General features: G+C 39.7%; 1 protein-coding gene across 1 annotated transcript; it reads left to right on the top strand.

The window, feature by feature from the left end:
* The first annotated feature begins 1,065 nt into the window (after positions 1-1,065).
* LOC146475812 (uncharacterized) lies at positions 1,066-26,336 on the top strand. Its single transcript, XM_085115503.1, has 21 exons — positions 1,066-1,300; positions 3,900-4,042; positions 7,204-7,665; positions 8,163-8,291; positions 9,329-9,916; positions 12,580-12,960; positions 13,643-13,723; positions 13,876-13,923; positions 14,474-14,588; positions 15,100-15,440; positions 15,624-15,685; positions 16,346-16,409; positions 17,089-17,173; positions 18,319-18,417; positions 19,392-19,483; positions 20,014-20,066; positions 20,430-20,546; positions 21,577-21,682; positions 22,844-22,991; positions 23,949-24,013; positions 24,606-26,336. Exons 2-21 carry the CDS (start codon positions 3,941-3,943, stop codon positions 25,224-25,226), a joined length of 3,759 nt encoding a protein of 1,252 aa, XP_084971629.1. The 5' UTR covers positions 1,066-1,300; positions 3,900-3,940; the 3' UTR covers positions 25,227-26,336.
* Positions 26,337-27,841: the final 1,505 nt, after the last annotated feature.

Below are 27,841 nucleotides of genomic sequence, written 5' to 3'. Positions count from 1 at the left end.
TATGTAATATTGTTTTGATAATCATGAGACATGAGTTTTTAACCTTACATTTCAATTAACAGACTGTAAACGAAAATAATTGATGGGCATTAAATAGCATTTAGCCTGGTTCTAGGCCTCAACACTTTTATTGAGCGAATGAAACAAGCAAATCCATGAGCCGAAACAAGCGCGCTACACATGAATATAACTTGTTCTTTTTACTCACTTAGATTTAGGTACCCATCGACTCTGGGACTGCGGGAGCACTCGTTTTACTCACTTCATTTAAATATTCATCGACTCTGGGATTGCGGTAGCACTCCTTTTTCAAGTAAGATATTTAGTGGGCCGGCAATTCTGAAATCGCTCTCTTTTATTTATACACGATTAGTTTTAAAGCAAAAGCTTGTGAGGCATTTACCTGGACTTTTGGTATCCCACGGAAGTAACCAATGAGGGTTTGAAAAGCAAACAGGATCAATGAAAAGTTTACAAAAACGTGGGACTTAAATCCCGATTAAAAATTGCCCGTTCCGGAGTTCAAATGGAGATTGGGGACGAGCTTTTAATTTTTCATTTAATCAGAAATTGGAGTCCATCACAAGAAAGATTACATTAAAATTAATCAGTTTACCAAGGTTGAGGTTCTGTTGTTAGATTGAAGCCATGTAGAAGGCTTTCAAAAATCGGAAAAATTAGTTACGTTGTATGGATTTGGGGGACGCCATCTCAGAATTAGAGACATTTGTATGGAATTTGGGCGACCTTTGACAGGTCACAGCCTGGTTACTACGCAATGAAATATAACCAAACTTGGTAAACTTACTAATTTTTATTTGATCTTTCTGGCGATGAGGTTCGTTTCTTCATATAACGCAATTTGAACAATGTGTAAACTAGTGCCCAGTCTCTGTATGAGCTTCGGAACGGGCAGTTGACTCAGCAGTCAGCGGACTGTTAACAAAACTGTGGCTCGCTTGAAAGGGGAAAGACGTAACTTTTTTGCACCCATCGAATTGAATTTCTTATTTTTTTCTGAGAGTTACGAACAGGGTGGTGTTGACGGCAGTGAAAAACGAAGCGTTTGCGCATGACTCTTGATCTTCCCGCGCAGTGAACCGATTTTCTTTTCTAACTACGTGACGTCACACAGAGTGTAACGTCATAACGGATAATTCATCTGGAGAGCGCTTTACGCGTATTTTTCGCAAATCGGAACATGAATTACTCCTTGTAGCGTCAAATATCGAAGAAGAATCACGTCCTTACGGGAGAGCTCATCTTCAAAGCAAGATATGTAGTTTATTCGTCGTGTAAGGTATGTATAACCTTTTAATGTCTATGTCTTTTGGTAAACCATTCCGCGCGCAGTCGGCTGGGTAACTATGTAGCCTTTTTTTTACGCCATTCTCGTATTTTTACGACGGCTGGAGAGTAAAAAGTTCAATGCTCGTGATCGGAGGTACAATTATTTTTATTTTCAATTTTGTGGTAAGGAAGAGCAATTTTACACAGTTCAATACCTTCGTTAAATTTTTATACGTTTTTCCAAAGGAAGAAAACTCCTTTGAAAGTGTCTGTTAGTTTTGAGCGCAGATCTAGCCATTCACTGCTCATACGACAATTTTTCAACCAATCATGAGCAAAAGAAACCCGATCGAGACTTGGCTTGTGCGACATAGCGGCAAAATGAGTGCGCATGCTCCGCATATTTGTGATTCAAGCCTCGGCTTGCGCAGGTTTCCCCGCGCTTGCGTTGACGCCAGTTGTTTCATATTTTCCCGCTCTGCACCGGTTGCATGTTTTCCCGCGCTTACACTGCGTCAAGTGCTACATGACTCATAAGAACATGGCCCTCGAACATTGTCAGTCAGCGAACACTTCAGACGTTTTAACCAATCAGATCAGGGCGTGTGTAACAGGCCACAGTCAAAGTTGAGCTATGACTTGACATGCGCATCAATGGTTGCACTTCCTAAGGTTTATATAAATAATGAATTGACTTTTCCTAAATTTGAGATGCAATCTCTAAAACATAAAAATATCAGCATTGTCGAAACGAACACATTAAAATCAGCTGCGGCCTTTTATAGCCCTAGGAACGTTCCCAAAAATTATAGTTTTACTCGCAGTTAAAAAAGGACGAGAAAAAATACGAGGGCTTTTGTTGAAGTCACCTGTTCCCTTGCTAATATGTGTTTTTGAACTTTGAAGAAAGTGCCATGCTAAGCTGTGTAATTTGAACAAATGGGATGCGACTAAACTAATTGGTTTGCCAACTGCGGGGAATCGCAAGATCGAATTCGGTGGAAATTTGCATAAACGCACAGAGATGAGAAAAAACCAATATACCTCGTGAAATATATTTTTTGAAAAAAGGTGTTTGCTGAAAGAATTCGGAAGCAAAAAGTGTTTTTAAAACTCACGAGCATCATCGTTCATGTCTGTACCAGTAGAATTGCGGTAAGTTTCTGTGCATGAGTTATTTATCGGAAAAACACACGAAAATGTTCCTTGAAAACTACTTTATCTTGCTTCCACTTAAATCTTTTAAAATTTGGAGATCGGTTTGTACAGCTGACTATTTTTAATTTAAATTTTTTTCATGTGATTTCTTTGGTAATTAACTGGAGGCGCTTTTGAGACTGTAGTATAGTCTCATATTATCGTTGCTGACAAGTTGAACCATACTTAATGAGGGACTGGTTATGAAACTTGGCAGTCTTCAAAGTTGATAACAATGGTGCTGGTATTTATGTTGGAAGGGCCTTGACCGTGCACAAACCTTTGTTTTAGCGTTCATACTACAGCTGAATATCTTAACAGGAACGTTTCTATTGGTCAGTAGCTCCAACACATTTCAAAATCGATTGTAGTTTGTGCACGGTCAAGGCCAAAAATGCTGACCAAAACATATAACAAAGAAGATTTTCTGGCTTCACAACGATTGCCTTTTATATGCGTACTTATGGTTGAACACTACAAAATATTAAGTTGCTTAGAAAACGTTACAAATAGCAAAACCCCTTTGTCATCTACTGAGTAGCTTACATGAAGCAGCGTGTGATCGAGTAATTGTAGAGTAACCACAGGGACACCATGATGAGCTGTGTCACATTTTATGGTTACTCCACATGCGCGGTTCGCTCACCACTGCACAGCATTTGAAGATGGCAATCACTTTTCGCTTTGAAATCGCCGTAAACACTGCTACCAAATAGCTAATGGGTACCCAGAATAAACGCCCCTTAAAGTTTTGAATGAGTAGCTTAATTTAGCTGGGTGATCAGCTAAAGAGCTGTCGAGGAAACTCAATTTAAGCCATATTTTTAAGCCCAAACGCATACAGCAGACTCACTCAGCGGACATTGGCATGGCGTCTGAATCATCACGGAACAGTGGTTCAACCCTGATTCCTGATTCTACAGTTGCTTTCATCCTAGCAAACCTTTTTTGCGTATTATGGAAAACATTCGGCATAAATAGTCGCTTCTTTTCGTAGAGAAAAAGAAAAATAGACGTAGTTTCAGAGCTGCCTTTTCCTGAAGTGGTCAAAATTACTATATCGAACCGGACCCACCAAACCACAAAATAAATGGTGGTCTCTGCCTACACTCCCCTGCCACCCCTTCCTCAACCTCAAAAGGTGGTATCTTTATTGCATAGCCACCCCTCTATCCAGCAGTAAAAAATGACAGATGATATTCAAACCTCACTTTTCTTATTTTTCTAGCAATGCTGACTCTAGGTAGCTGAATATTTCTGTGTAAACTCAAATTTTAAAGCCAACAAAATTTTGTCGGTAATGTTCATAAGATAGATGGTGTCTTCACTACCTCAGGCAAGGTGGGCCCTCTTCGAACAACCTTGTTATCCCTTATGCAAATCCTGTTTTGCTTTTTATGTTTATTTTTCAGATTTACGCTCCATTCAGAGCAGTTTTAGACACTGTTTATACATGCAACATGTTCAGTTAATCCAGTTTCCTCTTGAGCCGAGGATTCGGCGAGTGCACTGGGTTCCACCATTAGAAGTCCGCAACGAGCGCCGAACTAACTTGGTAAGATGCACAATTTCCCGTTTGTCTTAAGGTGATGTTACACGGAGCGATTTTGAAAGCGACATCTCAACATCTTTACGTTAAAAGTTGTTGTCGTGTAACAGTGCGCGACAACGTTTAGCAAAGCAATTTGTTACGGCAACAAACGCGTCATCTCGACATCTTTACGTTAAAAGTTGTCGTGCGACAAAGTGCGCGACAACTTTTAGTAAAGCAATTTGTAATGGCAGCACATCGCAAATTTTTTACCTGTCTTGCAACGTGTTGCCGCAATAAAATGTTGGGTTAAAAGTTGTGGGCACTCTGTGTTGCGTTAAAAATTGTCGTTTAAGGTTCCCCCGTACTCTTGATTCACGTTAATAAAAAAAACATGCAAAATAAGTGTCAGTAAAAACTTTTCCAAATTGTTTAAGGAGCCACGCCTTGTGAGCTGTTTCTTCTTGGGTGAAGAATGTACAGAAATTGAAACTTAAATCCTCCAAGGATACGAAAAGAAAGATGTAGAGTGATTTTTGAAAATAACCTGATAATCATTTTTAGCAATTTTTCCGAGACATAGGGGTAACACTGAAAAAAAAAAAAAAAGAAAAAAAAAGAAGAAGAAAAACTAGCGTGTTCCTTTTTTAAGCTGCACATTATTTTAACCATTTACACCCCTGCCGTGCATCCGTGCGTAGCCAAAGACAGTTTTATGTAGTCTCAGAAAACTAGTAGAGTAACTTGAAACAAAACTGAACTATTATTTAGTGTTTGGCTCTGATTCTTATAAACCCTTTAGTTTCCTTAAAATAATACCAAAACCTTGTAAACATACCACCCATTTACTGAAATAACATAACAATTACTTTTAACGTGAGGATTATTGACAAAAACAACTCCACTAAAGTTTGTTTAAGGGTGGCTTTGTCTAACATATTTCGGAGTTTTTCGTTAAAAGAAGTCTGTAGCGAGTTGAAATCAAAACATAAAGGGATTTCAGTTTTTTGATCAAACTCCGCACAAAAAGCGGGGAAGAATAATTTGATATTTCTCAAAACTTCAGGGCCCAGTTGTTCAAAGCCCGATTAAGTTAATCCTGGGTTAAAGTGGACTTTGATTCGAGTTTAATTACTAATTAATAGACTCTTCAAAAAGATTTTTGCCCCTCAGTTTTGACTTAGACTTTCCTTTACCATTGGCTTAAAAAAAGATTTTAAAACAATTCAGTTTTAATGAGCCAGGTGAAAACCTCGCTTAACGTTTAATCGTGGATTAGCGTTAATCGGCTTTTGAGCAACTCGGCCCAGCAGAGCAAACTAAACAGCAACGCTCAATTTCTTTTATTTGATTAGACACATTTTTTTTTACGTAAAACTTCATCAATACACTCTAAAGGAGATACGTTTTCACAGGGTAATCCCCCTGATTTGGTGAACTTTTTACCCTGTCGGGAGTGACGCGACGATTTTGATTTCACTTTGTTTTCTTATACAAGATTAGAAAATAAAAGTTTGATCAATGCGGCACGTGCAGAATTGTGCAGAGTCATTAGTTGATTAATTAACAAACTGTACCCGTGCCCCAGGACCCGTGCGCTTGATGACCCTTTGATTGGCGGCGAAGTTGTCACGTGAAAAAAGTTGGGTATAAACCGCAAAGTAAATACTGCCCGAGACGCGAGGTTGTCGTATTATAATTTCTGTGCGGATTTTTTGATAGCAGCTCGTCTCAGTTGATAATTTTATAATGTAATATTTGTAAGGAACTATAAACAGCGACCTTAAAGAACTGGCAGAAAAAAGAAAAACAATATCTCGAGTCATATAGTCAAATCATGTTTAACTTAATTCATTTTCTAATATCTATCTTATCCCACCATTTCACTTCCTGAAATTTCTTTTATCCCATTATTTTGCTTAGGACCTTTCAGTCATGTTTCCATCATTCAATTCTTGTTTTCACTTTTAGTTTATTTCTCTTTTTCAGACGCAAAAATCATTAGAAACTTACTGAAAACAGACGAAAAAACATTTCAAACAAGCTACTTGAAACAAGGCTTTCAGTAACGTTTCCTAGTTGTGAATCATTTCAAAATGGTTGTCAGGAACCATTTCGTCTTTCAAACTGCTTAATCCAGTTATTTTGCTACGATAAAGTTCTTGGCTATCAGTGCAAAAAATAACTTTATAATTGTAAGTGGCAGAGCGGGAGAGCACATTTCAGGAACAGCCTTCAACAAAACTGTTGCGTTTACGGCAAACGGCAAACATAAGATTCGCGCTTATGTTTTCTTGATTACATGAGTACATAGGCGAGAATAGAAGAAAACAATTCTGGCCTTTCTATTTTACTCAGAACTGAAAACAGCCGGCGGCGAATATGTGAAGGGATAAACTCGGTTATTTCATCATTTCTGTGTTGTTCGCCGTTTCAGTGCCCGTAACTGACTTAATTCTAAATCTCTCTTCTATTTCCTGACAGATTATTTCTGGATAAAAATTGATTATAAATGTGCTACATGGCGTAGTTTGTAAGATTTAAACATTTGAATGCGGCAAAACTTAAAACCGCAATTAACAGGTAGTTTGTTGTAGTGGTAAATGTATTTTTTTCAGTGTAACATTCCGGCGAATCTTTTGCCAAACGCAAGCCACAACCTGCTTCGCTGAAAATCAATAAAACCCACATGAACACCATATAATTTAAAGGCCACTTAGATACCAACAAGCTCTATTATTTCTGTGATTTTAGCACCATTGTTCAAATCGGAATCAATATGATACCTTTGTTATGAAAATTACTCTGCCGTTGTTTAATTTTGAGTTTATGTTTGTTTAGCATACGAGGGTTTTAATTTTTAAAGATATGTGTTGTTTGCCTTCTAGAAAGCCTGGGTTTGTTAGTTTAGGAGACTTTAAAAGAAGTTATAGTTGTTTTTTTTTTTTTAGTTTCAATTTAAAAACTTTCACTGAAGCCAAATAAAAGACAAAGGCCTGGGGGTATTTAGGGGCTCTCACCGCTGTTGCTATGGTAACGTATTCCAAAATGGCGTTCCACGAAGGTTGATTATCGAAGAGGGAGGTTAATTCCTCCAAAACATGGATATGCTAGATTACTGCAAGACCTTTAACATGGTAAAAAGTAGCTATGCTAACCAAGAAACTACTGACCTAACTTCACAGGAAACCACCGTGCCGACGACTCCTCAGAAAAATTTGGAAAATAATGGTGAATTTGTGGTTGATTCTGTCCAAGGCTTGTCAACAAAACCTGGCGATTTGTCCCTGTATCGGTCAGCCACGCTTGGTAAAGACGTAAGCGAACCAACCGAGAAGAAACTTAGTCCGTTAAAGGACGTAGCGAGGAATAAGGGGATGATATCGACGCTTAACGCGAAGACACAACAAAGAGTAAACTTTGAATGCGAACTGACTTTTGCTCCAAAGCTTAACGCCCTGAGTATCAAACTTGCTAAGGAGAGAGGCGAGAAAGTTCGTGTAGGGACAGAGAAGAGAGTCGCTCTCATGAACGATGAGTTCACTTTTAAACCCAAAGTGAGCTCGAACAGTGTCAAAATTATGCAACAGCTAAAAACAACGTTTATGGATCGACAGCAAATGCATGTCGAAAAACAAAAACGATACGTGAGTACACAACTTGACTTTTTACCTAATTAAAGAATATATTCATTGGGTTTTAGTTTTAATTAGGACCGCGTTTGGAGATGAATACATTCACTTAAGATTGATTGAATGTTGTCGATAAATCTATTCGTTAAAAAGTCTTGTTTCTGATAATTTGTAGTCAGCTGTAGAACAAAATTTGTACAAAAACAATAATGTAATTCGTGTTCGACGAGTAATCATGAAAAATTACATGTTCATTTTACCATCTACTCCTCCTAATAGGGTTAAATGTATATCCTTTTTGAAAAACGCACTTATTATGTAAAGAAAATTAAATTTATTTTCCCGATTTTTGCAGCAAAGAATTTTAGCCTATTTTGCTAGCGAGCATTTTAGTGTTTATATAATTATTTTTTGGTATTTAGGGGGGGCTGGACAGCGTTGGTAACTCAATATATGTCGTACGTTTTGATGAATATTTATCTGTTTATTTTGCTGTTCTTTTATGCAAACAGATTGAAGCTACAATTAATAACTCAAGCCACACTAAAGGTAAATTCAGCCCTGTACCAGCTCTCGCAAGATCTCCAACACGACTGAAAAAGATTCCAAAAATCAAAGCACCAAGCTACAAAGCCAGAGAGGTTAGTTTGGAATGTTCAGTTTTGTTTAATTTTCTGAAATAAATATTTTTGCTTGATCCATTTTGATATCAATTCTCACTAGAAGAGGGATGGGTGGGGGGGGGGGGGGTGTACCACTCCCCTGTATAAGTTATAAAGGTATCTGTGGAATCAAAGGGTATGGTTTTTGGGCCACTTTGGCCCAAAGTAGGGTATAGATTTTAACCACTTTGGTTTAAAAGTCTGAAAGCGGGTATGGATTTTACTCTGATATGGGTAATTGGATTCTAGAAACCAGGCTCCAGTTGTTAAATTAGGCCGGATAACTTTATCCTGTGGATAAGTCACTATCCAACAGTTTCAATCTGCAAAGGTTTCAGTATTTTCTTGTGTACAAGTGAATATGCGCACTCTAACCACAGTTAAGTTTGGGAGTGTATGAAAACCTTGGACAACGTTTAATGTGAAGTATATTTTAGACCTTGAATAGTGCCTTATCCAGCGGATCAAGTTATCCGGCCTTTGAACAACTGGGGCCTGGTCTTAAAATGGATATGAATTTGGAGGCTACGTCTGAAAATTACATAGTTTGGTCTGAAATAGGGCCGCACAACCCCACCAAAAATTCTGAGGTCAGGAACGGCGAGGGGGGGGGGGGGGTGGAGCAGGTAGGTGCCACTACACAGCAGTAGCAATGTAGAGAAGGAGGGACCCCTCCCTTAGCACAGGGACAGTGGCATAATTTTTTTAGGGTATTCAGCTGGACTTTCTATCCAACTATCAGTAGTTTGAGTCCAAGTGCATTGTATTTTCCTCTCTACTGAGGTGTGTAAATGGTTACTAGCGACATACTCTCATCCTTGGGGAGTACTTAGTAATATTCGAGGTTGCTTTATATTGTGGAAACCAGGTTAAGCTGCAGTGAAAGACCCCTACTCCACCCCACTACTGAAATTTTCTGAGAAGTGGTCCCTACCCCACCTCCACCCCCACAACATAATTTAGAGATTTAGAGATGTGGCAACTGCAGATATTAATTAAATCACTAAATTTTATAGGTTAATGTCAGTGAAGACCATGACAACTCAAATGATAGTTTAATAACTTCTCAAGAAACGCTGGAATCAACGTCAGCTCCTGAGCTACTTTCAACTCAAACAAATAAACCAAGTGACATTCTAAAGAGTTCATCCTCAAGTGAATTGAAAACTTCATCCATGGACCAATCGACAGAACAAACAGATTTAAAATCATCCTCATCTAATGACCATATCAAGAAAACTAAATCCAAGGGAAAACTCTTAGAGAATACAATAAACAGAGCTAATGCAGCTTATCAGAAAATGCAAGAAACCAGTCCATATAACCAATCAGTTGAGAACTTGTACATGAGAAGGTCCAAGCATGTTATCAAAGCACACAAAAGGACGGCGACCCATCCTCCGCCTAAAACCATTGCCGAGGAAAATAATGAAACTAATTGGAATGACAGCACAAAGGTAGAGAATACAACAAGCAAAAAGAAGGGTACTCATTCTAGAAGCCATTCCCAGCCTAATTCACAACCTATGGGGAAACTGAAGTACGATGATCCTTTGTTTGACAAAGTTAGGAATGCTAAGAAAACAGCTGAAACTGCTATAAAGGTATGTACATAAAGGAGAAATAATTTTGCTACAAAACTTAAAGGGGACGTATTATGGCAGTTTTGATATCTTTTGTTAAAAATTATGAAATAAGACCTTCAATCAGCTGCCAAACAATTCTACATGATGAGAGGAAAGAAATCAACTCAATCCTTGAAAGGAACAACTCGTGGTCTGTTCTAGCACATTTTCGAAACAAAAATACGAGAACTTGAAAAACATTAGCCTAACATTTTTCAAGTTTTAATCCATAACGACCTACTCTGTCTCTGGCCAGAGGCACTAATCGACAGTTTTATTGCACTGGGGTGATAGTTTATAACAAACTTGACAATTATTTTGTTGTTTCTGCTGACAGACAAACATTTTTGGGTTTTGAAATGACAGCAAATTTGCGTGATACTTCCCCTTTAATGGGAATTATCTTAAAAAAACAGCTTTGATTATATAGATTTTCTTTATCTTATCTTTGCTTGGGGTGGCAAATGATAGATTTGAGACTTGCAAGATGGCAAGACAATAAGCAATCTTTCTGTAAGTCTGAGGCTTGTTCAGTCTCGCAACAGAAATCAAGACTCCAAGATCGTTTTATGAAAAATTGAGACTGCCAAAGTAAGTTATAAAAATTTCCAGAAAATTTTATGACATACGTATATATTTGGAAAGATTGTTTGCCACCCCTCGTGTTACAGAGGTGTTAGAGAGGTGGTAATTCTTAGAGAGATGTCCATAACAATTACACTCTCTACAGTAAAGAAGTGACTGTGCTGAAAGGGGAAGCTTTAGAGAATAGTTTTTATTTCATCTTTATTTAATCACGGACAATTCATCAGCTACAACTAAATAAATTATTACAAAGATACTGTAAGTATAAGTCTCTCATGGTAGATCTGCCTTGAAAAAGGGGTGTCCACCTTAAGGTGGACACCCCTTTGTGGCAGACACCTCTCTACGGTAGACACCCCTTTGGGTGGGCACCTCTCTAAGGTGGACACCCCTTTGTGGTGGACATCTCTCTAAGGTGGAGACCCCTTTGTGGTGGACACCTCTCTAAGGTGGAGACCCCTTTGTGTTGGACACCTCTGTAAGGTGGACACTCCTTTGGGATGGACACCTGTCTAGGTCCATCTCAAAGGGTTTTCCACCTTAGAGAGGTGTCCATCTCAAAGGGGTTTCCACCTTAGAGAGGTGTCCATCTCAAAGGGTTTTCCACCTTAGAGAGGTGTCCATCTCAAAGGGTTTTCCACCTTAGAGAGGTGTCCATCTCAAAGGGGTGTCCACCCTAGAGAGGTGTCCATGTCAAAGGGTTTTCCACCTTAGAGAGGTGTCCATGTCAAAGGGTTTTCCACCTTAGAGAGGTGTCCATCTCAAAGAGGTGTCCATCCCAAAGGGGTTTCCACCTTACAGAAGTGTCCACCTCATAGGGGTGTACACCTTACAGAGGTGTCCATCTCAAAGGGGTGTCGACCTCATAGAGGTGTCCATATCAAAGGCATGTCTACCTTAGAGAGGTGTCCACCTCAAAGGGGTGTCCACCTTAGAGAGGTGTTCATCTCAAAGGGGTGTCCACCTTACAGGAGTGTCCACCTCATAGGGGTGTGCACCTCACAGAGGTGTCTATCTCAAAGGCGTTTCCACCTTACAGAGGTGTCCATCTCAAAGGGTGTCCACCTTAGAGAGGTGTCCATATGAAAGGGGTGTCCACCTTAGAGAGGTGTCCATCTCAAAGGGGTGTCCACCTTATAGAGGTGTCTGTCTCAAAGGGGTGTCCACCTTAGAGAGGTGTCCATCTCAAAGGGGTGTCCACCTTAGAGAGGTGTCCATCTCAAAGGGGTGTCCACCTTATAGAGGTGTCCATCTCAAAGGGGTGTCCACCTTATAGAGGTGTCCACCTCAAAGGCATGTCTACCTTAGAGTGGTGTCCACCTCAAAGGGGTGTCCACCTTAGAGAGGTGTCCATCTCAAATGGGTGTCCACCGTAGAGAGGTGTCCATCTCAAAGGGGTGTTTATCTCAGAGGGTATCCATCACAAAGCTGTGTCCTCCCTAGAGAGGTGTCCACCTTACAGAGGTGTCCATCTCAAAGGGGTGTCTATCTCAGAGGGGTATCCATCACAAAGCTGTGTCCTCCCTAGAGAGGTGTCCATCTCAAAGGGGTGTCTATCTTAGAGAGGTGTCTACAGAAGTCTCCTCCTCGGGAGGTGTCCGTCTTCAGCAGGTGTTGAATGGCCATCTGAGAAATGCCCATCCTGAGAGGGGTCCATAATATTTAAGGTTTCTATCTTGAAGGTGGTCCACCTTAAGAGAGGAACCCACCATAGATACAAATGTATGTATCTACCTAAAAAGGTATCCACTTCAGATTTAGGGGTGTACATCTCAGTGAAGTGTCCACCCTAAAGAGTATCTACCTTAAAGAGGTGTACATCTAAAGTTAAGTGGTCTTAACAACCATAAGAGGGTTATCCAACTTAAAGTGGCCTCCAGTTAAGAGAAGGGTCCACCTTGTAGACATTAAAATGTCCATCTTAAAGTGGGTTGTTTGTCTAAGAAGAGTGTCCACCTAACAGGTGTGTCTATCTTAGACAGCCAGTGTAATTATTTGACCTGTCAATTAACTCTACAGTGTCTTTGGGCTTTATTCAGTATTTTTCTTTCTTTCAGCAAAAGAAAGTTTTCATCTGCCATGGCCCCTATCCAATTGTCCGAGCAGTGTTGAGGAAACGGGGATGGGTAGAAAAACACTACAAAGGGAACCTCTTGCCATCTAAAAACAAGAAAAACGACAGTGATGGAAGCGACGATGATTCTTGTGATAGTGGAGATGACTCCGATAATGAAAACTCAAACTCCCCGCGCAGTAAAGAGAAAAACACAAAAACTTCTAGCAATGCAAAGACTAGAACTATTAACATCAGTAAGAACAAAGGAGATGACGAGGATGATGAAAGCGACTGTGATGACAGTGATGATGACAGTGACGAAAATGAAGATTGGAATGCGGGATATGAAGGGAATGGTCCAGATTGTGAATTTAGCCTCATGGTAAGGAAGCATTAATTTTTTTTTCAACATATTTGAAATATTATCATTGGGTGGTTCCTGTAATATCCATACCCATACCATGGGTGGCATCTTTGAATTCCGAAGGGGAACGGGGTTACATAGACTGGAAACTTGAATGCAACGGGGGATTGAGCATTTTGGAATTTCCGAAGGCGGGGGGGGGGGGGGGGGGTGCGTGTCTAGATGAAGATGCCACCTGCAGTAGGGTATGGATCTTTGCTGCAATCACCCTTTGTGAAAAAAATGCATTTGAGTTTTGGAGATTGTAAAATAATCTTTATAGAACTCAGGGCAGAGTCTCATGAGTGCAGGGAAGGGGAGGTGAAGTTTTCACATTCAGGCCTTTAGATAAATAGTCCTGATGCTGAGTTCAATACTGCTCATCTTGTTAACTTACTATATGCATCAAATAGAGAAGAGATCCTTGCATTTACGAAAAGGAAGCCTGAAAAAAAATTCAGGCTTGAACGGGATTCGAACCTATGACTTCTGCGATGCCAGTGCAGTGCTCTATCAACTGAGCTATCAAGCCAACTGGGAGCTGGTCATATTGTGAGCTCGTAATATACCCCTGAAGGATGAATAAATGAATGTAAATATATGAAACACTACATGCATGTAACTAATACAAGGTTTTCAAAAATTATTATTATCTTTACAGTCAAGATCTGTGCGCAATGCTGTCGCTTCTTTCATCTGGACAACAAAGCGCGATGATGTGGATTTCAAGTTTTTAAGGAAGGTTAGTTGATGCAGTGGTAATAAACTTACTTATTAATTAATTATTCACTCTACTTATTATTTCCATTTTCTGTTTGTAATAAGTACACCAATTAACCCATTAATTAATTAGTTAATTAAGCAATGTGTTTATGTCGTTGTTTTTTTTTTCAGGAGCAAATTGTCAACCATTACTGCAAGGCTGGCTCCTTCACTACCAAGGTCAGTGCAGTTAAATTGTGTTATTATTGTCAAGGATTTATTCATAAGCTCTTTATAAATGATAATAAAAAAGATTTAGCACAACACATGCCATCAGATAATGGACAAAGAATCCCCAGAGGAAGGGCATTGAAGCCATTACAACTTCACATCACCTCTGACAGCGTGACGTTCAACACAAACCAATCATCAGGTGTGGTCCCAGGAAATATCCACAATGCTCCCTCCCCCTCTCCCCCCCCCCCCCCCCCCCTCCAAAGAACAGGAAATTTCACTTAACGAGCTTCATACTTTCCCTTTTTTGCCCTTTTTCATATAATTATTTATTTATTTATTTATTTATTTATTTATAATGTACTATTTTTACCTGACCAAACAAATTTAATGTAAACCTTTAAGGAGCACCTGGCTAGTTTAGCTTGTCTTTGTGATTTCTTTCTTTTTTGGTAGAAATACGTTGTTGCTATTTCCTGGAACCACACAATAGGCTTTTAGTCTTCTCTGTGAGGACCAGTTATTACAAAACGTAACTTATTTGTTTTATCTGCAGGTTGGTCTCACCAAAAATATCAGGAACTTGAGTTGGTATGAAGAGGCAGATCACTTTGCATTCTTCCCACGCTCGCATCTGCTGGGCTCTGATGATGAAAAGATGGATTTTATAGGTACGACAATTTAATAAAGTTAATGTCTTACTGCGAACCCATAGCTGTTAAAGGGAAATGAGCGCAAGCTTAACCCCTGCAAAATCCCTTCTTGGGGAGGAAAGCCAGACCCAAGGGATCAGTGAAAATCAAGCCTATTGAATAGACCCTTCTCCAAAATGGCGATAAGTTAAAATTATTACCAGCACTAGAAAGAGCACTTTTACTTTAGTAACCCTGCAAAGTTTCAGCATATCAGGTGTAATATCAGCTCCGAAAATGTAAGTTGAAAAATGAAAAATGTACAGACGATTGTATGACTGGGGGTATGACGTATACCCCAGTCATACAAACGTCTGTGAATTGGTCAAATTTCATCTTACATCTTACGAGAGCTTCGACTGTATAAAGTTACAAATGGAAAGTTCACATTCTCCTGTACTCCTCCTCCGTCATAGTCTAATCATGCCTTGAACGCTCAAGGTAAGGGACGTGAGAAAGTGCTGACTGCTTCTTCTCTAATAATTTTCAGATGATTATCGGCTCACTGCTGCCATCAGTATCATTAAGTGGGTGACAGAGCGGTACGAGAATGGTAACCATGACGATAATTCTCATTCCCGCAAAGAGTTGTCATCTGCACAAGGTCGAGACCCTCCTAAAACTGCGTCAAGTACACACCGGAATGCAACCACGCCCAGGAATTCTGTCACGCCTGGGAATTCTGCTACTGGTAGAGCTACGTCTAGAGCGGCCTCCAGTAGCAGTACTTCAAATGTAATTCCTGTTAAGGCGCTAACCCTTGCTCTGGAGGCATGCCGGGATTTCCTCAGGTGTAAGGAACACTTGGATATCGATGAAGATTTAAACAAGGTCAGTTTTTAGAACAGTTTTGATACGAAATTGTACGCTAATAGGCACTTTGTTAATTGTTGGAAACTTGGTTGTTAGTTCTCCAGCTTCACATAAACAAATACGTTATTTTTATTATACTTCAGTTACAATTTTACTTGTATCAAATTTTTAGTGATATAATTTTGTTACATTGATTTCCAGGCTCCTGCCATGTCAGAGGATTCATGGAAGCTTCTAGTGGACTACTACTACCAAGTCAAGTGGTAATTACACACCGTTCATCACGCTATATCCATAATTGTTAAAAGCTGAATCATTGTATAATGCAATTTCAGGGATTTGATTGGCTCAGCGGCCATGGTATATGAGCCATTATACCATGCGCAAGAAATAGCGACCATTAAATTGTCTTCTGGTTGTTCTTGCAAAGCGAAATCAGCAAGATCTAGCAATATGTCTTGATTGTTTTTAATAAAACAATTATTCCACTCGCGCTTGTTGGATATGAGATGATTATAGCCAACTCGGCGCTACGCGCCTCGTTGGTTATCTGTCATCTCATATCCAATCCGCGCTCGCGGAATAATTGCTAATTAGAGCGGTGTGTTAAGTTATAAAACCAGAACCAAAGTGTAAAACCAAAGTAATTACTCTGGCCAATCGTAAAAGATGAAAACAGCACAAAAAGCCAATCAGAATTCGAAGCAAATACATGTAACTGGCGCCAAGCGCGGAAAAACGCGTGCGGCGAAAACACGATTGGTTTTGGTTTGGATTCCCATTGGTTGAGAAAGTGGTGCGAACCAATCACAGAGCGTAGTAATGCAAAACCAAAGCAAACGCGAAATTCCTTTCGACATTCAATTGAAAACCGCTCTATTGGCCAGGGATATTGATGATTTTTTATCCTCTTTCTTTTTCAGCCATGGTGCTGTAATCGCTACTGCCCATCCTTTCCTCAAAGAATGTCAAAACACACTGAAACAGGTGAGAAATCCGGACTGCTGTTGTCTTTAAACCAAGCGACGCGTGAGTCAAGAAACAGTTGTAGCACCTCAAGAAAACTTGATCTGTTGTTTAACAGTGTCATGAAGTAAAAAGAGGAATAGTAACTGTGAGCAAAGTCTCATCTCATGGGGGAAGCTCTGGTTTTTCCGGAGGCAAGCTGTTGTTTTGCCGAAGAATTTAAGATTTTCTTTGAAACTTAATCCGAATTTCTAAGGCGATTTTGGTCATCCAAACAGATATCCATTGAAATGGACCGTTGGGTCAGTCCCCTGATTATAAGATGTACCCCTTCCCCCCGCTCTTTTATAGTTTAGCAAACGTTTATTGCGTTCACGTAGGAAGAACGCACTCCTAATGCAGATTGGAGTTAAGATTGTATGGGATCGGCAACGTTGATTGAATAAACGGATCTTGGGACGCGCATCTGGCATCCCCGCAGATTTTGCAGGGGCGGATGACATCACCACCAACTTGGCAAAGGAGAGAGAGCCTAGGATCGAGATCATCGAACGCACTCCCTGATCTTTGATTATTACTAGTTTCTTTATACATTAGAGGTCGTAAATGTTTCCAATAGCGCCAACGTCAACAAGTACAATTTCCGGGTAGATACCTGGCAAAATTACATAGAACTTACACAAAACCTATTGTTCTACAGATGAGAGAGCATCTTCCTCAACTGGACATTGATGGAGTGAAGAATATTTGGATTGTGAAGCCAGGTGCGAAGTCCAGAGGCCGAGGTATGTGGCTCTTCAATAAACGATTAAAGGAAGAAGCGGCTGAAGTCATAGTTAATAAAAGGCGATGGTTATGAAGCCTGACAATTTTCTTTGTTATATGTCTTTGTTAGCATTTTTGGCCTTGACAGTGCACAGACGACAATGCATTTTGAAATGTATTGTAGCAACTGACCAGTAGAAACGTTCATGTTAAGATATTCAACTGTAGCGTGAACATTCAAACAAAGGATTGTGCACTGTCGTGGCCCTTCCAACATAAATTGCAGAACCATTGTTTTCATGGGAAAGTTTCATAACCAGTCCTCAATTAACTATGCTGAAGTATGTTTTCAAAGGAATCATGGCGAATTAGCGTGGACAGGTTAAAACGATACGAAAACACATTTGTGTACGAAAATGTTTTGCTATGTTTTCGGCCCGATTATATCAGAGAATGCCATGGCCCGTTTTGTAAGTGGCATTTCAGTCACTCAATGGAAATCAATTCTTTAGTCAGAGTGAATCGAACAAAGGGCTAACGCTCGAAGCGTCAGCACTCGAATCTCTTTACGGTGGCCAACTCTGTTGATAAAACCAAACATTCGGCGCTTAAAAAACGATATAGGTCGGTTATGCCCCGAGCCTTTTAATACGAGGTATTTGGCACAATGAAATAGACCCTTCCCCAAAATGGCGGCAACAGATTTTAATAAGTTAAAATTGAACTGAATGAAAAACTGATACCATCACTGGAAAGAGCACTTTTACTTTAGTAACCTTGCAAAGTTTCAGTATATTAGGTGTTATATCAGCTTAGGAAATGTAAGATGAAATTTGACAAATTTACAGACGTTTGTATGACTGGGGGTATACGTCATACCCCCAGTCATACAAACGTCTGTAAATTTTTCATTTTTCAACTTACATTTTCTCAGCTGATATTACACCCGATATGCCGAAACTTTGCAGGGTTACTAAAGTAAAAGTGCTCTTTTTAGTGCTGGTATACGTTTTCAATTTTAACTTATTTGAATTTTCGGCCGCCATTTTGCAGAAGGGTCTATTATCCCTAAAACGTGGTAAGAGTGGACCGTGCCTTATATTCAGATTTCCCTGTTTTGGTGTCTTTATAGTTGCTTATCTCTGTTCTACGTTTTTCTTGTCAGGAATTATGTGCATGGATCGCTTAGACGACATTGTGAAGCTTGTTGGTAGCAACGCTGTAGGCAAGAAAGAAGGGCACTTGGTTGTCCAGAAATACATAGGTAATGAAGAGTTGATTGTTGGCAACTTTTGAAATACTCAGTGAGTTTTTACAGCGCGAAAAATGTGTGATAATTGATTTCAATCGTTGTGTCATAATTAATTCTAATCTTTCGTGCGATCGACTGTCCAATGAAAATTTATGGATCACGTCAAGAAAATCAGCTGAGGTCAACAGGTGAATTTGACTTGATTTTCTGGCTTTGGCACTCATTGATAGATAGTTCATTTCCACGAAAGTAAGAGCGAGTAATTTCTGTCCTCTCCCCATCCCTCATGGGCTGATTAAGGTAATTTAATTAAGCATGTTTTCGTGTAGGTGACTATCCAATCAGAATTAGGGGATAGCTCCTATGAAACAACTTTAGACGACAGGTGTAATTATGTTGGCTTGAGTTGGTTTCCTGGAAGCCATCCTCGCATTGTGATTGGACAGTCTGGACAGTCCTTGTCTGCAGAAGTGTGTTAAGTGATTAACAGTCGGCACACTTTTGCATCACACGTGCAAAAACCCTTGACCCTATTGAAGCCTAACTTGTCAGATCAATACAAGCATAGGAACAAGAGTAAGCACAATGGCGTTCCACTGCTGCGAAACGCAGTGTTTGTGACAGGGCTGTTACACTGGGAGATTTTTATTGCAACTTGTCTCGCAATTTTGTTGCGATCGACACAAGTTACACGAATCGTTGCCTAGTGTAGCATACCCTAAAATGAACATTTCTCGCAATTCAGTTTTTGATGTAGCAACCGTTGCGAAAAGTATAAGTCCGTTCTACTTCGGGCAAAGGTGACTGCAACAAAAACATTGCGAGGCACGTTCATTATAGGGTATGTTACACTAGGAAACGATCCGTGAAACTTGTGTCTCAACGCGCAACGAAATTGCGAGACAAGTTGCAAGAAAAATTTCCCAGTGTAACAGCGCCTTCATGCTAATCTTTTTTTTTTCCTTTTTTTGTTCTTTGTTTAACAGAAAAGCCGCTGTTGATTTACGGTGTAAAATTTGACATCAGGCAGTGGTTCCTCGTTACCGACTGGAATCCCTTAACTCTGTGGTTCTACAAGGTAAATTATTTAATTTCGTGCATTACAGTAAAGGGAACAGACCTAAATCCTGAAGTTTTTGGGAAATCCAGAAATCCAAGTTGGCAGATCCAAGATGGCCGCTATTTGTCAATGATGACGTAATTACACGTCACATGGCGTCATCACTTCCCATTACGGACCCCAAAGGAAACATCTTTGGACGTACTATTCATTGTCATAGCTTTTATACTTGTGAAGTTATGGAGGGGAGTGTAATCTGTACCCTCCCATACCCCGGCCCCAGAAGACAAAAGCAGCCTGGTGTAGATTGGGTTAAATGAAAAGACGGAAACTGGATGACACTAGGCAAGGAAAAAAAATCAGCGAAAAAACTTTTAGACTGCAAGGTTATGTAAAGAACAAATAACAAGCTGTATTTTTGTGGGATTTAAAGGAGCAAAGCTCGTTGCTGTTTGTATGAATATTGTTTTAACAATAAACTTAAAAGTTTAATACAGTAGCCATTTGTTTTATTTGTTTGTTTATTTTTTATTGTTTTTTCTTTGCAGGACTGTTACATCAGGTTTTGCAGCCAGAACTTCTCTTTGGACGACTTTCACATGTACGTATGTAATGCAACAAAAGAAACGCTTTCTTTAATCATCTTCACCCGGAGAAGTCTCCTTCACAGCCGTTATGTGACTCGTCACGTAGCGGGGAGGAGCGTTGCGTGACGAGCCACGTAACGCCTGTGTTAGAGACTAGACCCGGAGGAAAGGTAAACAAGACGCGCCAAAAGTTCATAAGAGTTCGAAATCTTCCATTTGTACGATCTCAGAGCGTAAGAAAATAAGATTAACCAAACGGTACTAGCTTGCCGAGAGTTTTTTAGTCTTGGCAACTCGATACTTTCAGTGTCGCCTGAAACAAGCTTTATTTGAATTGTAGGGGATACTCACATGATTATTTATTTCTGCATTTGTAGAAGCATCCACTTGGCCAATAATTCGATCCAGAAGCACTTTGAAAACAGCGGAGTTCGAGACAAACGCATCCCTGACGAAAACATGTGGAGTAGTGATGATTTGAAGGCTTATCTCAAGTGAGTAATACAAACTCTTTTTCTGTAATTTATGTTGTATTGTAACTCATTTACTTTCAAGTCGTCTACAAAAGCCATCATAATGGCGGAGATGCCAACCCCTCTGGAAACGCCCCCGTCCCTCCCCCCATCATCAACCAACTAACCCCCATCCAAAAAGGACCACCCACACAAAATGGCCGAATGGAACCCCACCCCACCTACCCAAAAAGTGCCAAATGGAACCCCACCTCCACCCACCCAAAAAGGGCCAAATGGAACCCCACCCCCACCTACCCAAAAAGGGCCAAATGAAACCCCACCCCACCTACCCAAAAAGGACCAAATGGAACCCTACCCTTATCCGCTAAAAATATTGACCCTCAAGTTCCTGCACTATCGCCTCTCCTTCCTTTAATTTCTGTAAACGTCTGCAACAGATTCAGTGAAAGATATTCGAAACGCACCCAGGAACCGTACTGTCAATTGGAAAAGGGAAATTTGTGGATTTTAAGAAAAACTTGAGGCTTGACCTAAATTCCAGAGATCTGGTGATGGCAGACCGGGGAAGTTGTCATATACAGCTGGTTCAACAAAGGTTGTCCAAAAAAGCGTAAAAGCGTACGCGACAATGCCGAAAGGTAGTCTGGGAAATACCCAATAAATTTCAATAAAAGGTCAGAATCCATAATGCCTCGACCATACAGCGACGACTTGAGATGGTGGGCAAAATGGATTCTGAGCTTTTATTGAAATTTTTTGGTATTTCCCAGACTACCTTTCAACGTTGTCGCGTACGCTTTTACGCTTTTTTTGGGTCAACCTTTGACGAAACAGCTGTATGTAACGAGGACAACGATTTTGATTCTCTTCATTCACTGTTCAGTGGTATTAACAAAAACCAGTAGGTGTTTCATGTATGGGGACACATTGAGTGAGCGAACGACTCATCTATCCCATTATAACGCGTCTCATTCCTGCAGTCGTGTTCAAAATAAGAAGAAACATATTGTATATACCCACAGTTTTAACAATTCTGTTGTTATTTTAGGAAGCGGGGTGTTGGTGACATGTGGGAAGAAGTTATTTATCCAGGAATGAAGAAAGCTGTCACCTTTGCTGTTCAGTCTTGTCAGGAGATTGTGGAATACCGCAAGGTAATGCTTGACTAAATTAACTTTCGAAACGTGCGAAAGTCGAATAGGTCAAAGCCAGGACCCGGTTGTTCGAAAGCTGATTAACGCTAATCCGCCGTTAAAAGTTAACAAAGGTTTTCATTTCGTTCGTTAAGAATGCCTTACAAAGTTAAGTTTAAGCTAAGTTTAAGCTAATGGCAAACAAAAGTCTGAGTAAAACTGAAGGACAAAACCTTTTCGACTAACCTTTATTGTCTAGTAATTAAACTAAAATCCAAGTTCACGTTAACCCAGGATTAGCTTAATCGGGCTTTGATCAACTGGGCCCAGAAATTCCAGTCTGCTAATCCTAACACAATGTAAAACGTATCTTACATCGGAACGTAACAAGCTACTTAGTTCTTGGAAACACGTTAGAGTATTTATCTGTTGTGCGGAAGGTCACCGTGGTGTTACTTTTCGATTTATACACCTATCAATTCGAAACTTCAACAATCCAAAACGGGATAACCGAGACGAAAGACAGAGGCCTAGAAACTAGCAACCATTTTGTTCTAGAATATTTCTGATAGCACTAACAAACTGTGTAAACACGGGAGAAAGTTTTCATCTGGTTTCAAAATGAAAGTCGTAGTGATACAAGGACACGGGTCAAATATCCTTTTAATAAAGTGCCTAATGCTGAGACATCCCATGCAGTGATTTCAAAGTCAATGCACGAGCTTGCTCGCGATAAGGCAATACTCTTAGACAAATCAGGGAAGTGGCCAAAACTACTATACTCTAACAGGGCCCACCGAACCACAAAACAGGTGGTGGTCTCTGCCTGCACACCCCTTTCCTCAACCTCACAAGATGGTGTCTTTATTGCAGAGCCACACCTCTATCCAGCAGTAAAAATTACAATGAGATTCAAACTTCACTTTTCTTGTTTATCTACCAATGCTGACTTTTGCTAGCCGAATATTTCTGTGTCAACTCAAATTTTAGAGCCAATAAAATTTCGTCGTTAATGTCCATGAGATAGGTGGTGTCTTCGATTTACCCCTCCTACACCAGACAAGGTGGGTCCTCTTCAAACAAACATATTATGACCAGTTTCCCAATCCTTGAACTTCGTAAAGCAGGTAATTTTGTTGGTATTGCTTAACCAACGCGTTTTTGCGATTTATTTTTTTGTAGAATTCGTTCGAACTTTATGGCGCTGATTTCATCATCAGTGAAGACTACAAGCCGTGGCTCCTGGAAATAAACTGCAGTCCTACTATGGGTCCCAGCACGGCTGTGACAAAAAAACTGTGCGCCCAAGTGCTGGAGGACACCATGAAAGGTAAGATCGACTCACAATAGACCATTTCCGAGTTGCTGTAAACCTCATTATGAAAGCGAGGCTAAGTGCAAAACTTCATATGAAAATTAGTTTTGTTTGCAAATGAATGAAAACTAATTTTCATAACAAAAACTTTGCTCTTAGCCTCGCTTTCGTAATGAGGTTCAAAGCAACTCAGAAATGATCCATTCAGTGAACTCACCCAACGAGAACATCAAAGCAAAGTAGCTAAATGTTTTCTCCTGCTTTCCCGCATCATTTTATGGCCTTTTAAAAACAAATTTGTGTAAGCTAACACAGTTTGATGTGATTGGATTCTTTAGCTGAAAATTTCAACCTACTTCTCAGTGTTTAGATGAAACACTCTTCCTTCTGTTTGATATATCACATAACATATGTCCAAATTTAAGTGGCGCATATTATGTCACGTGACGTATTTTGTCCAATCGTAACTAAGCCATGTTTTTCTTGTTTGTTATCACCACAGAATAATCATAAACAATAGAGCGGTTTCCAATTGAGTGTCGTAAAACCAAAACCAAAGTAATTACTCTGGCTAATCGCAACAGATGTAAACAACAACCAGCCAATCAGAATTTGAAGCAAATACATGTAACTGGCGCCAAGCGCAGGAAAACGCGTGCGGCCTAAACACGATTGGTTTTGGTTTGGATTCCCATTGGTTGAGAAAGTGGCGCGAGTTTTTTTTGACCAATCACAGAGCGTAGCAATGCAAAACCAAAGCAAACGCGAAATTACTTTCGACACTCAATTGAAAACCGCTCGGTTTAAGTTAACCATTGTATGTCTATTAAGTCCAGTATCGCCTTACAACCGAACAAATGATTTCAAGAAAGCCGTAGAAAATCATCTACCCCCTAAGTCTTCTATAGGCAAATGTTACTAATTCTGTGCACATGTGATTAGATAAATTTGATTCTTGTTTCTTATTTTCAGTGGTTCTTGATCGACGAGATGACAAGAATTGTGAAACAGGAAGATATGAGCTTGCGTTTAAGCAGGTAAATATTGTGTATTATTTTGTTGTCAGCATGCGTCATCCACAGCGTTCAAAAGTATCGCGCGTGCGCATATTTAGCGACTGATTTGTAGCCGGGAAATTCAAACGAAAAGTTGGTTTCAGGTTTGCTTTGAGCTAAAAGAGAAGGGCGATGTACCATCTCTCATAAGGTCTCACGTGATTGGCTTGCAGCCCTTCTAGAAAACAATAGAACAAGCAACAGCTTTTCTGTAATAAAACTGTGCTTTTTTGTTAATGCGTTGAATAATAAAACAATTATCCTGCTCAATCTTGGGGAACATCCCCTGATTTTAGCCAACTCGCCCTTAATGGCCTCGTCGGCTAAGCATCAGGCGATATTCCTCGCCATTTCGCAGGATAATAGTTAATGTATGGATTCTCATGAATATTTGATTTATAAATCGATTCAGCGTTCACTTCCAGGCTCTCGAAAGTGACCCGAAGTTGTTTAGTCGCGCGCATGCTTAGTCGTTCGACCACTGAACATGCGGAGTATAATCCTTGAAGTTATTTATATTTCCTGAAGTTTTTCGCTCCATGGTCGCATTTAATGTCCGTTTATCTTTTTTCAGCCTTTGGTGACAGCTCCACCATACATTGGCATGAGCATGGCGGTGGAAGGTCAAGCACTCCGCAAGCCACCTGTGAACACGAGGAGACCAAGCGATATCACATCCCCAAGAGTGATACCTGTGTCTAAACACAGGGACACCACTGTTGACAGCAGTGGTGGAAAAACCACCTCAGTACCCCGTCCCAAAGAAATGTCTCCGGAAATCAGTGCTTCCAAGATGACGTCTCTGTCGCGACCCAAAGAAACTCGTAATGTCATTGCAAGTTCTTCAGGGGAGGCGTTAGAGACGAGTGATTCCAAGAGACGATTTGATGGGAAGAACATGGGGAAGAAACCCGAAGGTTCTTGGGCTATGAGTTGCATTTGCCCTCCGCAGTCAATTCCAATAGCAACAACGTTTTGTACAACGGACGATGGAAAATTAAAGGGTCTCATTACCAGAAGCAAAACGCATTACTCTGGCGAGGCGGATGCCTTGACGGATGCCCAACAACAGCGCACACCAAAAGCGATGAAAATTCCAACAGCAGTGCTCAAGTATTCTAGTGACACGAGCATGCGCCATCGGACCCAACTTCCTATCTCAATAGGTCCTGATAGTAACGGCAAACACTTCTAATTATTTGCTCCAGAGAGACGTAACAAGCGGTTTGACCTTATGGTCACGCTGACAGCACACGTGTGAGGCAGGTCGGTATTGCGTGACAGTGTTGCGTGATGGAACTTTGTCAGGGATTAAGTCACTCTGTACGCAAAATTGGTTTAAAAAATACTTTGCGACCAAGTGTGAGGCAATATGAGGTGGATAAATTCACCATTTTTAAGATCCACACTTAGATCTCCATTTGTAAAGGTACAAATTTTGACAAATCAACAGGACTTTTAAAGGGAGTTCTAAACTCTTCAAATAACGAGATTTATTTTCACTGTGAAATACCTCTTTCGAAAGGACTACATCCTTCGACATTAGGTACTTTTGCATCTCAGGCAAATTTCAAACCTGGTAATTATATTGTACAGAAAATGTATATTGTGTATTATCGGCACTGAAGTGTTTCGAAATTCTTGTAAATAACTATTTTGTATGAATTCATGTAAAATACTTGGAATATTTATGTTATGGCCGCAACAAGGCTGAGAGAGAGTGAACTGTATTTTGAATATCGAAAAGTATCCAGACGCCGTTACGTTGTGTTTTAAAAGGATTGTTGGAAATTAGTATAGAGCCTTTCACTATATCAGAAAATTAACTAACTAGTTTACTTGTCACAAAGATAATGAGTTTAAAACAATTCTCAGAAACTGTGGAACGTGTTGTTTTTAATAGTGAATAGGACAAAAATGATAATTGGGACATCCTGAATTTTAGTAAAGAACTATTCTTTATCTTGTGAAAAGCAACTTCTTACATATAACGAAGTTATCTTTTTAACCACAATGCTGATCTTTAGGAAAATGTCTTTTCCAAGACAATATAAAATACAATTCGCTATTTATAGTGAAGAACACTTCTACTGTTTTGGGTTTCTGAAGAACAACAAGGAACCACTTGTATCACACCAATGTCCTATGCCTATACAAAATCAAGATATAGGTGAAGTATATACTATACTAGTATAACTATATACTACTAATGCCTTATAGGTGGTGAATACTCTAAAATACAACTAATTTATTTTCTTTTCTCAAGCTTTCAGTAAAATTAGAGGCCTTAAAAGGACTTGTTTCTTTAAACTTAAGTCTTAGGTCGAAAGCCGTGGTCCTCTAACTACAAATGTAGCGATCATTTTCGCTCTTGTTACGTAGTACGGACAGTTGAGTTCTGATTAATATCAACAAAACCTTGGAAAGTTAAAAATGACAAATCAATAAATTTACTTGACTAGAAATGTAAAATGCACCATTCTATTGACACTTAGCTCTGTATGTGAAAAGGAATGTTGAATATTTTAATAAAAATACAGTAAAGATGCAATCAAAATTGTACTTCTTATTTCTCTTTAAAATGTCACTACTTGATTGAACATTTAAGTCTGGAGAATTAAGGAAATAATCACCAAAGATGAAATGCCTTGATTGTTAGGCAAAATCTCCCAACTAGTAGCATAAGAAATATATGGAGGACATTTAGGAGAATATACGTGTTAATTACTACCACAATGAGTTATTCTCCATCATCATTTTCAAGGAGAAATTCGCCTATGAATATTGAAACAATAGAAATTGGTTAACGAGTTAAAAGGGACCTCGTCGATTTTTGAAGATCGGGGTCACTTTTGCTCATTAACAAACTTCTATTGTTTCAATCCCGACGAAACTACTCGAACCAAATCGAACGTTTCATTGATCGAACTTAATCGAACTCAATCGAATTTAATTGAACGATTGGGTTCGATTGAGTTCGACAATCGAACTCACAAAAAAATTGAAGCAATCGAACTTTGATCGAGTTCGGGATAAGGTTCGGTGGCCGAAGTTGGCATACACTCGATTAAAAATGATAACAGTAGTGGATCATAAAATGATGTTTCAGTAACGCTAAATCAATCTATTGTGCAGTTCCAGAAAATATCCATACTCCCCCCACGGAAGGTTTTTTGTTTTGCACCCCCCCCCCCCCCCCCGTCTCCCCAGGAAATTTCAGTTTAGCTTCATACTTTGCTTCTAAAATTTTGGCTTTTAAGACCCCCCTCCCCCTAGGAATTTCCGATGACCTTTCTTGGGGTGGGTATCAACTGGACATTGTTCGTTTCACCTAATTCTTTGTCGTTGTTGCATGCTAAAAAGACTCTTCAAAATTCTTGTATATTTCGACTGATGGTTTACACCGTTCGATTAAGTTCGATTGGGTTCCGAAATCGAACGCAATTGAACTCTCACACAATTCTTTTGGTTCGATTGTGTTCGATCGCCGAACTCAATCGAACCCAATCGTTCGATTAGGTTCGATTGAATTCGATAGAGTTCGATTACCGAACAGTTCGAGTAGTTTCGTCGGGTTTCAATATTCAAAGGCGATTTTCTCCACCTCTACAAAAGCTCCAATCTTGAAACGTTCATAATATATTCACACGCCGAAAGTGTATTGAACGCGCGTACATTGATGCGGAAAATCCTCTTTTTGGCGGAGAAACTCGCCTATGAATAATAAAACAATAGGAATTAGTTAATGAGTTAAAAGGGACCTCCTCGATTTTTGAGAGTCGGGATCACTTTTGCTCATTAGTAAAATAG

Source organism: Pavona decussata, unplaced genomic scaffold (genome assembly GCF_977016875.1).
Source record: "Pavona decussata unplaced genomic scaffold, jaPavDecu1.1 SCAFFOLD_83, whole genome shotgun sequence".
Lineage (NCBI taxonomy): Eukaryota > Metazoa > Cnidaria > Anthozoa > Scleractinia > Agariciidae > Pavona > Pavona decussata.
The sequence above is the reverse complement of the archived record's forward strand: the minus strand, read 5'-3'. Positions and strand labels throughout refer to the sequence as shown.

Bases quoted from the DNA above. Each gene is read 5' to 3' on its own strand.
- LOC146475812 (XM_085115503.1), top strand. From the start codon at position 3,941: ATGCAACATGTTCAGTTAATCCAGTTTCCTCTTGAGCCGAGGATTCGG. The intron at 8,292-9,328 runs GTTAGTTTGGAA...TAAATTTTATAG, and splicing joins CAAGCTACAAAGCCAGAGAG to GTTAATGTCAGTGAAGACCA. The intron at 20,547-21,576 runs GTGAGTAATACA...TTGTTATTTTAG, and splicing joins GATTTGAAGGCTTATCTCAA to GAAGCGGGGTGTTGGTGACA.